Here is a 14042-nt window from a genome sequence, read left to right on the forward strand (position 1 = left end):
AAAATTCTGGAGCATTAAGCTCAAATACTGGCTCTACCACCTAACAGCTGGGTAGCACATAACTGCTTGAGTAATGTGAAAATCACATGAGATTTCATGAAAGTAAATGTAAATTGTAAAACTGTACACAAATAGCATTATTAATACACATTTCCTAGCCTTCACACTCTTTTCTTTTTTAAAAAAGGCCTGTCTTAATTATATCATGCAATTTTTTCAATGAAACAAAAACACATTTTAAAAATGGCAAATTCAAACAAAGAAATACAGCAACTCAAGTTTATTACATGCAGATCCTTCTGCATTGTTGCTAACAGTTCACTGGTCCAAAATTACTAAAATACTTAAAAAACTATACATTATGTAAACAAAACATAAATAAGACAGCATAGTTCTTTGTACATATATTTAGTACAGCTTGTTAGGGATTTAGGAATATGTACAATTTTACACCATGGGCTGCATTTTCACAATGCATAAATATATATATTCTTTGTACAGAAACAAAAATAAGATTTTACTAATGACACAGAAAACTATATCATCAATACGCTGTAATAGTTCAAATTCAAAAAAGAAATGTTGACTTAAGTGTGCAAAAGGCTAGCTTACTCTAGTCAAATTTGACTTTGTTCAATTTTTTTATACAGACAAGTAAATCTTGACCATATATTTAAACAAAGAACTTCTGAAAAACATCCTCCTATCAATAAGTGAAATGGTATACACTTTTCCCTCTATACACTTTTCCCTCCCTAAAAAAAGAAAATCTTGCTGCAAGCTAAAGCACACACACACTCACACACGCACGCACGCACGTACGTACACATTCTCTCAACTATGTATAGAGTATGTTTTCAACAGATAATAAACAGTTAAAATTTTTCAAGGGAGTTAAAACAATGCCCCAATATTTAAAAACTGGCTCGTTTAGTCTAATTCAAGATGCAGCTGTGTCAGGTTTCTCTAAACCAGATGATTGAAAAGCAGGGAAGACAGAGACAGGTTTTCGACTGGCAGATACAACAATTTGAGAAAGAGATGAAGACAATGAAGAAACCTTAGAGACTGGAGTATTTATGGTGTTCAAAATGGCTCCTTCTGGACTAACCAACAATTTTTTCACAGATGTGTCCAAAGGCAATACCGAAGTGCTACTTGGCAGTGGAGGATTACCAGAAGAAATGGCAGACACCAAAGATGTCTTAGCCAAAAGAGTAGCTGGAGGAGACTTAATAACTGAAGTCAATGACACTGCTGGTGCAGGAGGTGGAATAGAAATTTTAGCAGTTGTGTTTACAATTTGTGGTGTTGTATGTACTGTGGGAAGAGAACTGGCATTCCCAAGCGAGTTTATAATTTTTGTAGAGCTTCTTAGAGAATGTTTTATAGGTTGCCCACCCAAAGAATGGTTTGATCCTACTGTTACCTTCTGGGCAGGATTATCTACTGGTGTAGCCTGAATGCCTTGGCCACTGTTTAGAACCAAAGGAGGTCCATATTTTGGATTAGTAGATATAAGGAGAACATGGCTGCCAGCTCCAAGACCTTGTGGTGGGACAATAAACCGGGCTCCATTAATCATGATCTGAGTACCAGGTGCCAAAGGTGTACTGGTGTTGATAACTATTTTTTGCTGAATACAAGGTTCACTGAAGGCACCCCCTACCAGACTAGTTACATTTGATGGTGGTGTAGCAGTGTGAACAACAGAGCCACTTGGAGCACAATTGAAACTGGGGGTTGATTTTACTAAAGCAGGGGACATTTGGTGGTTTGGCAGAGAAGTAAAATTGGAAATATTAATGATTCTACCTGGACTTGGCGAAAGTGTTGACAATTCAGTTTGAGGTTTATTTGTGTTTCCATTTGTTGGCACTGTAGTTGAAGTCCCTGGTGATTGAAATGGGAGAGAAGTTCGAGATTGTCTTTTAGAAAGAGATACAGGATTTGTGGCTCCTGTTGCTGTTGCTGATTGTGGAACTGTGCTGATTATTTTTGAAGATGTAGTCACAGGTGAGGGCAAGGCAACAGTAACAGGAATTTGCAAAGCTGATGTTAGACATTTGGGAGTCAATGTTGGTTGTGTAGTTGAGATAAGAACAGAGGATGCAAGATGTCCTGTTTTCACAGTTGATATAGCCACAGTGTTTCCGAGATTTGATGTGGAAAGTCTACTTGACAAAATAGGCATAATTCTTGAAGAGGTATCATTTCCACTGACTAACACAGGAGGTTGTGTCCCAACTGCAGCAGAGGATGAGGTCACTGAAAGGGAACCCAAAGAAACATTTGCTCCTGTAACTGAAAACATGTTTACTGCTTTAGCTGCAGAAACCACTGATTCATTAACAGCGGGAATATTTTGACTCACAAAATTTGAGCTTAATGAAACTGAATTACCAGTTGTTGACAGTGGCAAAACATAGCCCTTGCTACTTTTCTCTTCTCCTTTCTGTGTTACACTTTGTAATATGTTAATTGATGGTATAGCTGGTACATGGCCTGAAGGATTTACAATTGCTTGACCTATGTTTAGCCCAATTTTCACATCTTTTATTTGAGACACAGTTGGGGAGGAATTTAATTTTAATGGTGCTCCCACCGAAGATGGAATTAGTACTATCTGGGGTTGTTCTGGAGTCTTAATGTATGTTTTATTCAGGTGGGGAGAAAGACTTTGTTTCAATGGTTCTGCAACAATAGTTGAGGCAGAAGTGCCACTGGGAACTGGAGCATTAATAAAAACTAATTTCTGGGTTGAAATACCTGTAGAGGTTGGCGCAGGTTCCACATTAACTGTAGTTCCATTGCTAGAAGGAAGAACAGATGGAGCTGATACCAGCATAAGTTTCTGAACTGGAGTCCCACTGATCACATCTCCATTTATTGCTGCTGTTGCTTCTGATCTCATAATAGGGCAACTCTTTGTGATATAATCTACTTGCTGCTGTTTATTTGGAGTATGAATAGCATTTGCATTTGTTTGACCAAAACTTCCTGTTGATATGTTAATTACATTAACTGAACTATTTGTTGTTGATGGTAGTAGAGTGCTGGAAGAAACAGAGGATGACTTCAAGGGAGAAGAGGGTGTGGGTGAAGTCTTATTTATCAAACTACCAGTGCTGGAGGGCTGGCCTAACATAGGTTTGAGATTTTTTCCCACAGATGGATTAAAGCCACAAGGAATGGAAACAGAAGTGGGTGTTTGGCTGCATTGTGGGAGACTAGATGTAGTAGTCATTCCAGCTATTTGTGAAAAAAATGATGATGATGAAGTTGATTTGGGCACCAGAAATGCCTGAAGTTGAGGAGCAAATGTGAAAACCGAGCCTGAAGATAAGCTGTTGGGGGAACTCTGATCTGGATTGGTCTGCACTTTTACAACTCCAGTGTTACCTCCTCGTGTCCTAACAAGAATTGACTGTGAATCTCTTATACACACAGTTTTCAGTTCCTGCTTTGCTTCAGCAGAGTCAGCAGTTTGTTGTGCAAAACAGGTGAGGGGGTTACCAAGATTTGTAGGCCCACTTAGTGTTGTGGCTGATAACAGAGGTTGAGCTGTTGAGGAAACAGTAGGTGAAGCAACAGGCTGGGGGAATGTGGCTGCTGAAACTGCATTCTTGGTTTTTCCTGCTTCACTCTGGCTAGTTTTAACTGGTGGTAATAATAAATTACTTACAGAGGATTTAGGTGACAAAGGCTGTGGTCTAGCACTACTACTATTTGATGGAGGTGCAATTATCTTGTTAAAAACTGTGTTAGGCAGTTGGGCAGAAACAGTACTTGTTGAGGTGACAAGAACTGACGCTGAAGAAGCATTTGTACTTGCTGTTGCTGGGAAAGATGGGTAATGTTGTTCTGTACCTTTTTGTTGAAGTGGTGATATTTCTTTTGCAACTGCTTTTCCTTCCTTGTGCTGAATCACAAAATTCTTAGGCAAAATAAGAACCTGTTGCATAATTTTTTCTCCTGTTTTAGGATCCATCACAGGTTGCATCTGAATTTTCACAGAGCTATTGTGAAGATCTATGGGCAACCACTGACCACAGGGCATTTTGTATACCATCTGTAAAGGACTTTTTGTACTGGATAGGCAGGTTAATGCTGGCTTCATGGGGCTTGCTTCTGGAGGAGATACAACTGGCTTTTCCACAGCAGGAGCACTTCTACCTGTAGAAGGGGGCAGTTGATTTGTTAAGGTCACTTTGTTCCCAATATTCTTTGCAAGCAATGCCTGAATGGGCTTGGTCCCTTTTTGGAGAGTAGACACTGGTACTGAATCCACTGAGGCAAGTGACTCTGGAAATGGTAGCTCTATACGCTTTGATTCATTCAAACAGTCAATCTGCATATCACCTTGTAAATTTTCAACTGTTGTTTCACTTGTGCTTAACTTTGCCTTCTTCCTTGGGGAAAGCTCTTTTGTGCTATCATCCAGATAATTAGTTTGTTTGGACTGTCGTTTAAGTGTTTTAGGCAGTGTCCTCAGTACATCCTTAGAAGGCAATTCCTTTTTCAACAGTTTGCTTCTGGCCATAGGAAAATCAATTTCTGACAATTTCATATCATCTGAAAATTATAAAACAAGTATTTGTTTACAGAAAACATTGGTTGAATAGTAATAACACCAATAATTAAAGCAAGTCAATCTTTCAGCTGTCAATTTATCAAGAAATTTACTGTTGGGTGATTCAAAAGCTTCAGCACCATCTATGGAGATTAATGTGACCTTTGACTAGAGCAATCAATTATTTTCTAATTCTGTTGCCAATGTAAATGCAAAAGGAAACTTTTTATCTGAGTTCTGAGGATCGAGGTTCAAAGCCAGCCCCGGCAGGAAAGTCCATAAAACTCTTATCTCCAATAAACCACTAGAAAACTGGAAGTGGCGATGTGGCTCAAGTGGTAGAGCTCTCGCCTTGAGCTGAAGAGCGCAGAGACAGCGCCCAAGCCCAGAGATCAAGCCCCACAACCGACAAAAAAAAAAAAAAAGAATACTTAAGCTAACAAGTAGGACTCAGAGTTTAATTTGGGAAGGAATCTATTTGACTGTTTTCTTCCTCTTGATAGGAAAATCTTGACACCAAAGACAGTTCTGGCTGGAGGTGTGGCTCAAGTGGTAGAGAAACAGCAGTGAATGAGCAACTCAATGAAAGCACCAGGCCCTGAATTCAATCCCAGTAAAGAGAAAAAGGAAAGGATAGGGAGAGGGAAAGGGAGAGAAAAGAGGAGGAGGAGAAAAGGGAGATGGGGAGGAGGAAGGGGAAGGGGAAGGGAAAAGGAGAGGAACAGAGAGTTCTTCATTCTATTCTGTTTTTAGAGACTCTAAAGGATAAAAAAATGTCTTTTTCTAATGTTTATCCTTCTAGTAAAAAATCTGTGATCCTAACAAACTGGGTTGAGAAGTTATATTTTTATAATTCATCAAAACAATGAAAAACTGTTGGTATATTCATAACCATAAACTTTTATACTAACTTTTCATATAACTGAAGAAAGCCATTAAACTAGATTTATGCAATTAATGGACGAGTTACATGTAGTCTGACCCAGACACCTATCCTTACTAAAATGATGTATTTCCTCTGGTCTCATTAGGCCACCAATCTTGGTCATTTAAAAAACGACAAACTTCACAGGATTAGACTTTCCAAATTCCACAGTTCAGAAATAGGACTTCAAAACTAGTAATAAAAAAAGAAGAGAATGAAATAATTTCAAAGGAGTAACAGATTAAGGTTATATGGTATGTGATAAGCAATGACATACCTATAGTTTAGAGTTAGTCGTTGGCTCCAGAAAGTCTTAGAAATATAATAGTGTCTCCCAAGAAATTTCTCATAAGGACATGGACAGTACTTCTTTAAAACATATCTGATTTCTCAAACCAGATTATCTTTTGTCTCCATAATAACAACAACAACAAAGCTATCTTTAGTATTGCTTTTTAAACACTTTTAATGCCTACCTGAATCAAAGTGATCTTTCTCCAGGATATCTAGAGGTTCTGTTGAGTCTATAGACCTATTGATTTCTACTTTAGGAGATTCTTTCCCAGGATCTCCTTCACATTCTTCAGTAGTCCACAGCTCTCGAGAAAATTTATCATGATCAGGTTGTCTTCTGAAATCATCATAGTCTTTCTTTAGGCGACTCCTAAAATAAAATACCCAATATAACTCATAATACATCTGTATTAAACTCCCTGTTAGCATTTTAAATTCTACATTAAAATATTTTCAATTGACACTAAAATTAGGTTTTCATCTTTTTTGGTTTATTTTACAATTTTTTTTTTTGGGTCCGGTCGTGGGGCCTGAACTCTGGACCTGGGCGCTGTCCCTCAGCTCTTTAGCTCAAGGCTAGCGCTCTACCACTTGAGCCACGGCACCACTTCCGGCTTTTTTTCTTTTTGCTTATGTGGTGCTGAGGAATCAAACCCAGGGCCTCAGGCATGCAAGGCAAGCGCTCTACCACTGAGCCACCTTCCCAGCCCTATTTTACAATATTTTATATGTATGACTTATTTTATATGTATGACTTATTTATTTCACAAACTTTTTTGCTCAGGCTGGCTTCAATCATGATTTTCTGGATCTCATCCTCCTAAGTAGCTGGGATTATAGGTATGAGCCACTGGTACCTAGCCTATTTTTGTTTTTAACATTTTTGGTGGTACTCTGGTTTCAATGAAGGGTCTTGCACTTGCGAGACAGGTACTCTACCACATTCCACCCTCTTTTGCATTTTTTCCTTGTGTTTTACAAGGCCAGTCTCGGACTGAATCTCCTATCCATAGCCTTCAGTGTAGATGGGAAGACAGGTGTGCATCACCGAACTTGGCTTATTGATGAGATGGTGCCTTGCCAACTTTTTGCCCAGGCTAGCTTCAAACTGTGAGTACTTCCTGAGTAGTGAAATTACAGGTGTGAACTATATTAATTAACACTTTTTTTGTTACAAGGTCTCACTATAAGGCTGAGGCTGGCCTTGAACTTACTATGTAGGCCAGGCTGGCCTTGAACTGGTGATCTTTCTGCCTTTTCTCTTAGAGTGCTAGGATTACTGGCATGTGCAACCATATATACCCAGCTTCAGTTTAAATCTTAATGTACGTAAGATGCATATTAGTTCAGTCTTACCAGTGATCAAGAAGACAAATCCTATTTCTTTTTTTAATTGTGAAAATACTGTACACAGGGGTTACAATTACATGGGCAAGATAATGAGTACATTTCTTATCAAGCATTGTAGCCTCCTTCTTTGTTTCCCCTTCCTATTCTATCCTCTCCCCCCCCCACCCCCCCAATTTCCCCTCCCCCCCCTCTCCTCCCCCCCTGCACCAAAGTTGTAAAGTTCATGACAAATCCTATTTCTAAGAAATAGAAAGGATTACCTGCAAATTTCTGAATAAAATTAGGACATATCTATCACCTATTTGTCTTTCTAAAGGTTATTAGACTTATTAAGTGGGAGAAAGGTAAATTTTTGTAGTTTCATTGACTAATGGATTTGAGATAGTCTCTAAACATTTTTTAAATTATTGTTATTATAAAGTTGATGTACAGAGGAGTTACAGTGACATGAAATAGTATTAAAATAATTAATTTTAGCATAGTTTAGAAGATCATTTTTAAAAGCTAATTAAGAAATTTAAGCAAAAATATTGATTATTTGAACAATAAACATTGTCATAGATATATCCATCACTTAATCCTGGCATATAATTTTTTAGCAGAGCTAAAAAATAATTACTTTCTGAAACTTTCACAGAAATCTTAGCAATGTCTCTGAGAAACTATGGAGAGATGGAGACATTTCTAAATGATTCGATGCTATTTTGGGGATCTCTTATAATTCCTTTTGCTTTCAACTAAATTTCTATTTTACCTAAACTTTTACTGTTTGTCTGTTAAAAAAAAAATTTGTAATAGTCAGGCATTGGTGGCTTATGCCTGTAATCCTAGCTACTGAGGAGGCTGAGATCTGAGGAATGTGGTTTGAAGCAAGTCCAGGCAGGAAAGTCTATGAAACTCTTATCTCCAATTAGCCACCAAAAAAGCTGGAAGTGGAGCTGTGGTTCAAATGGTAGAGCGCTAGCCTTGAGAAAAAGAGAAAACAAAAAACCCTCAGGAAATGGCATCCTTTCGCTCCCCCTCCAGAAAAATCTGAACATACATTTTCCAATTTATTTTTGCTATTCTTATTTTGTGCATATTGGAGTTTAAGTACTTCTTAAATTGACTATTTGTAAAACTTTAGGCAAATGCCTTAATCTTTCTGGAACATGAGTTTACTTATTTATAGAATGGGGATAACAACAGTATTCACTTCATAGTTTGTGTGGCACATATTCAAAAAGTGTTACTTAATTACTTGTTTTAAACGATTGCTTGGAATTTTGTGGGGCTGTGAGGTGCTGGCAGGAGCTAGCAAAGGGTAGCTGGAAGATTCAATCTATAAGCCAGCCCAGGCAGGAAAGTCCATGAGACTCCTATCTCCAATTAACTACCAGAAAACTGGAAGTGGTGCTGTGGCTCAAAGTGTTAGAGCACTATCCTTGAGCTGAAGAGCTGAGGGACAGTGCCCAGGCCAGAGCCTGAAGCCTCACAACTGATCAAAAAAAAGAAAAAAAGACTCAATCTGTAAGGTAAGAAAGAGAGGCATTTATGTGGGGACAGCATGAAGCTCTCTTTGTGCTCAGTTACTAGGTACTCCTTTCTTTCTTTATGGCACTGGGTTTTGAACTCAGGATGTTGTGCTGGACAGGTAAGTGCTATATATGCCTCCAGATAGTGTAAGTAATGTCTCTAATCCCATTTATTTTTTTAAATAGTGCTCACATTTTTCCCAGGTTGGCATGGACTGGATTTGAACAATTACACTTCTAACGTAACTGGGTAACAGGTACATACCACTGTGCCAATTGTCTTATTGGTTGAGTTAGAGTCTCACAAACTTTTTGCCTGGCTCACCTTGAACTTCAATTCTCTTCATCTCTGCCTGTAGCTAGGAATTATAAGCCTGAACCACTTTTCTAGCTTTGATTGCTTCTTATTTCATGGCATATAACAGCAACTTATTTCATGGCATATAATAGCAACTTAAAGAGAATTTCAAGGTTCACATCTTATCTGCAAGGTATTTTCATTTGCATTCATATCTAGCTAATACTTCTAATTATGTTCATCCTTTTGTCTAGTCAAGGTATTAATATGCCAAACATTTCTTCTTCATCTAGTCCACTTATTATCATTCAGATAATTTTCATAAGTAACAAAATATGTTATTTGTAAGAAACAAGACTAATTTTTTTGTTGTTGTTAGTTGTGGGGCCTGAACTCTGGGCCTAGGCGCTGTCCCTCAGCTCTTCAGCTCAAGGCTAGCACTCTACCACTTGAGCCACAGCACCACTTCCAGCTTTTTTCTTTTTGCTTATGTGGTGCTGAGGAATCAAACCCAGGGCCTCAGGCATGCAAGGCAAACGCTCTACCACTGAGACACCTTCCCAGCCCCCTGTTATGAATTCTTATTCCTAATCTTCCTCAACACATCATCAACAGTCTTCCTTTTCTTAAAAAGTTATCTATTTATTGTGTTAGTTTACTATTTTATTAATCTAATCTATCTATCTATCTATCTATCTATCTATCTATCTATCTATCTATCTATCTATCTATCTATCTATCTATCTATCTAGACAGGGCCAACAGCTATCTATCTATCTATCTATCTATCTATCTATCTATCTATCTATCTATCTATCTATCTATTATCTATCTATCTAGTCAGGGCCATCAGCTCTCAAATGGTTTTTTTGCTTCAGGCTGGCACTCTACCACTTGAACCACATCTCTACTTCTAGCTTTTTAATGATTAATTGGAGATAAGAGTTTCAGGGATTTTTCTGTCTGGATGGCTTCAAACTGAAATTCTTACATGCCAACCTTCTGAGTAGCTAGGAAAACAGGAGTGAGCCATCAGTGGGTGATCTGAAACTTTTTTAAGTAACAAAATATTTATTTTGTTGTTAGGAAATTAAAAACTGTAGACAAGTTTATATATAGTTGCAAAGCAGATGGATACATAGGTTATTGTAATTTTCAAAGACAATCTAACCAATGTCTAAATAAACTTTTTGAAACAAACTTAGTTTTTACTACAGCAGTTTCATTTTCTTTTTCTAAATGCATTAGTATAATTTTGTAAAATAAATTTCTAACAGCAAAGTGATTAAAGTTTAATGATCATGGCATATTGCTACTTTTACACATACACTATGAAGTAGGAATGGCATTTCCCAAGTATCAATATGGAACAGTTTCTAAACTGCCTCTTTTGGAGGAAACAGGAAAGAAAAGAAATATTGTTCTAGACATGTTTAAAGGAAGCAAGGAACGAATAGGTATAATTATGGTAAGTTCAACTGACACTGTTCATTTCAAAGATTTTTTTTGCTTTACTTTGGAAAACTTAAAAATTATGGAATAACTCAAAATAACTAAGATGCATTACTAATGTGAACACTTTTAAACTAAAAACAATAGGTAAAGTATATTTTATAACACTGTTGCTGTGATGAACAGCTAGAGTTGAGTGCTTTAACATCTAAGTGTGGTGATATAGCTCAGCTAGAGAATGTTTGTCTAGCATGTGCAAAATCCTGGGTTGAATACCCTGCTCTGTGAATAAATAAACAACAATGAAAAGATAAAGACTACATCTTTCTCTATGTGAAACCTTTCAGTACTGCTCAGTGTAAAAGCCAAACTTTTCAGGGGCTGGGAAGGTGGCTCAGTGGTAGAGAGCTTGCCTTGTGTGCATGAGGCCCTGGGTTCAATTCCTCAGCACCACATAAGCAAAAGGAAAAAAAGCCGGAAGTGGCACTGTGGCTCAAGTGGTAGAGCGCTAGCCTTGAGCTGAGAGACAGTGCCCAGGCCCAGAGTTCAGGCCCCACAACTGGATCCAAAAAAAAAAAAAAAAGAAGCCAAACTTTTCAAAGTCCTATATGACCTGAATGTCTTTCATTTTACCTCTGTGATTCTTGTCTTTCTCATTTACGCTGCTTTGAGTTAATTTGCCTCTTTGCATTTCTCCAAAAAACAAACCAAGAAACAAACAAACAAAACAACAGATATCCCAACTTTACAAACTACCCACTTTCTAGTCTCTCTGCTTTTCCCTCAGATGATCCACAGGCCTATCTCCCTCATTTCTATGAAGAATAATCTTCATCCTCTCCAAATCAGGCATTTCCTATCCCTTCAGCTTTTATCACATTTGAGTTTGTATGTTTCTTCCATTAGAATATAAGTCACAGAGAAGAGGGTTGGTTTAATCAACACTGTTTTCCCACGGTTTGAGGAAGTATCATGCAGCGGATACTCAAAAATATCTGCAGAATTACAAATGAATGGAAAAGTGTATCTTTCCCCAAACCATCAATTAAGAGCTCTAGAATAAGTAAAACTGATCATAAAGCTTTAATTACCTGTTTCTTTGAAAAGCCTTCATTAACTTTGGTTCCCATGGTAATAATTCATTTAAAAGACGTATCAATGTACTATGCAATTCTTTTACAGCTTGTCTCCGATGATACCATTTGCCCTAGGAACACAATATTTTAAAGTGAATCCCTTAGATTCCATCTAAAAGTCAACATCAAGCTTTATCTGCTCAGTAAAAAGTAAAGTGCCAATAACCAGTTAAAATTAATTCTTCCACAAATGCTTGCAAGAAGGGGAGAAATACATCGTGTTTTATTTTATTTATTTATTTAATTTGACGCCGGTCTTGGTGCTTGAACTCAGGGAGTAAGCATCATGAGTTTTTGTTGTTCTTTTTTTTTTTGGTCGGTCGTGGGGCTTAAACTCTGGGCCTTAGCGCTGTCCCTCAGCTCTTCAGCTCAAGGCAAGCGCCCTACCACTTGAGCCACAGTGCCACTTCCTTGCAGCACCATGAGTTTTTGTGATCTTGGATAACACACTACATCTTGAGACACAGTTCCACTTATGGCTTTTTTTTTTTTGGTCGGTTTTGGGGCTTGAACCCTGGGACTGGATGCTGTCTCTACGCTCTTCAAATCAAAGCAAGTGCTTTACCACTTGGGCCACAGCACCACTTATGGTTTTCCGGTGGGTAATTGGAGATAAGAACCTCAAGGACTTTCCTGCCCTGGCTAGCTCTGAACCGTGACTCCGATCTTAGCCTCCTGAGTAGCTAAGATTATAGGCATGAGCCACTGATGCCCAGTTCCACTTATGGCTTTTGGTGGTTAACTGAAGATAAAAGTCTCAGAGACTTTCCTCCCTAGGCTGGTTTTGAACCTCAGTCCTCAGCAATCAGCCTCCTGAGTAGCTGGGATTACAAGTGGAAACCACCAGCGCCTGGCAGTAAATCTTTTATGTTTAACAATATCTGATTCTATAGGAGAAATCTCATTTTATCCAACCAGGTGACAAATATTTAAATGTTTAATTATGTCATAATAAAAATTTTAATAAATAATTAACCACATACATGCAAAGATCACTGGGGTTGATTCCCATTGACAAATGAACCCAAACCCCATAAAAATACATTAACATGAACTCATCAAATAAGCAAAGTACACTTACATAAACTAATCAATTAAGCTCATTTAGCAAAGTTTTGGTAATCTTCCCAAAGAGTAAGGAAAAAGGTAAGAAAAGCTAGGCTTATCTCTAAAAACCAAAATTATCCATATTTCTTAGAATATTTCAATTTAAATAGCTTATAGCACAGAAAAGCAATCAAAACACTCAATTGTTTTAAAAATTACAATACTACACTAATAGTTAATTATTACTGATGCCTCTTCCATTTGCTAAGTGTTATTCTAGGTATTTTACATCTTTCTCTCTCCCTGCCTGGCATTTATGAGAACCCTTCTGAGGTGTGTGTACTGCTTTTTGAAAGGTTCAGAGAAGAGTTAATCTTGTTTAAGGTCTACCACTTGAACTTGTATCTGGTTCTAAAGTTCAAGTTCTAAGAACTACATTATTACCGCTTAAACACGATATTACATAAATTTAGTATGATGCAGGTTATAAGAAACCTCTAAAGATATACCTCACCTCATCACTATACATAAAATTATTTGAATAATGAAAGAACAAATTCATAGCAGTTTAAGCCAACCCTTGTTTTCTTATAATATCAATGTATAGCTATCATTACTGTAATCTACTTACTGTTACATTACTATGTTGTATATTTTGTACAAGCTTTGGGATTCAATTCACATACCATATATACTGTTTTAACAAAAAACACAATTATGTATGTGATAACTCACATTTAACATGCATAACATTAGACTTCATCCTATAAGCAATGGTTAAGGGAGTCAACCTGTCATATCCATAAACTAAGGCAGGAAAATTATTGTCTTAAGGAGCAAAAAGCACATCTTAAAGGTACTTTACATGAATTTCCCAATCATATATATATGAAACCTTCAATATTTCAAATGGAAATTTCAATCACATATAAGCTTAACTGGTTTTTAGTACAACTCTACCAGAAAGGTTTTTGTGCTTTAAATCAGCAGAATGTTTATACATAAAAGCTATGTTTCTATCTCTGAAGGTTTTTTTTTTGAAACCAAGGTGAATTCTTTATTAAAAGTAGGAAGCTGTGGGAGTATATATTCACATGCTTACAATGGATATGAAACTTATACTTACAAATTCTTGTCTTAGTGGAATGACAAATCATAGAAGGAAAGTCTTAAAACAGGCTTTCTTTTTAAGTGTTGTAGAAATGAATACAGGACTCTAACAAAAAGTTATAGCTTAAAAGTTTATTTTCTCAAAAAAAATTATGAGATGATACTTATTCTATTTTTTGGTCCATCCTGGGGTTTGAACTCAGGGCCTAGACACTATCTCTGAGCTTTTTTGCTCAAGGATAGTACTCTATTACTTGAGCCACAGCTCCATTTCCAGCTTTTTGAGGATAACTGGAGATACGAGTTTTATGGATTTTCCTGCTCTGGCTGGCTTTGACCTTGA

General features: G+C 37.2%; 1 protein-coding gene across 3 annotated transcripts in view; it reads right to left on the reverse strand.

Annotated features, from left to right (window-relative positions):
- Nucleotides 1-265: 265 nt before the first annotated feature.
- Kiaa2026 (KIAA2026 ortholog) overlaps nt 266-14042 on the reverse strand; it is a 101544-nt gene continuing 87767 nt past the window's right edge. For 2 of the 3 annotated variants that reach the window (XM_042686776.1, XM_042686775.1), the window contains 3 exons: nt 11498-11613; nt 5975-6162; nt 266-4575 (listed from right to left, as the gene is read on the reverse strand). In XM_042686776.1, the coding sequence (XP_042542710.1) occupies nt 941-4575; nt 5975-6162; nt 11498-11613 (3939 nt within the window). In that variant the 3' untranslated portion in view covers nt 266-940. The remainder of the gene's footprint in view (nt 4576-5974; nt 6163-11497; nt 11614-14042) is intronic. The other variant, XM_042686777.1, reaches the window with a different exon arrangement.

The sequence above is a fragment of the Dipodomys spectabilis genome, unplaced genomic scaffold (genome assembly GCF_019054845.1).
Source record: "Dipodomys spectabilis isolate Male_0828 unplaced genomic scaffold, ASM1905484v1 ptg000098l, whole genome shotgun sequence".
NCBI classification, from domain to species: Eukaryota; Metazoa; Chordata; class Mammalia; order Rodentia; family Heteromyidae; genus Dipodomys; species Dipodomys spectabilis.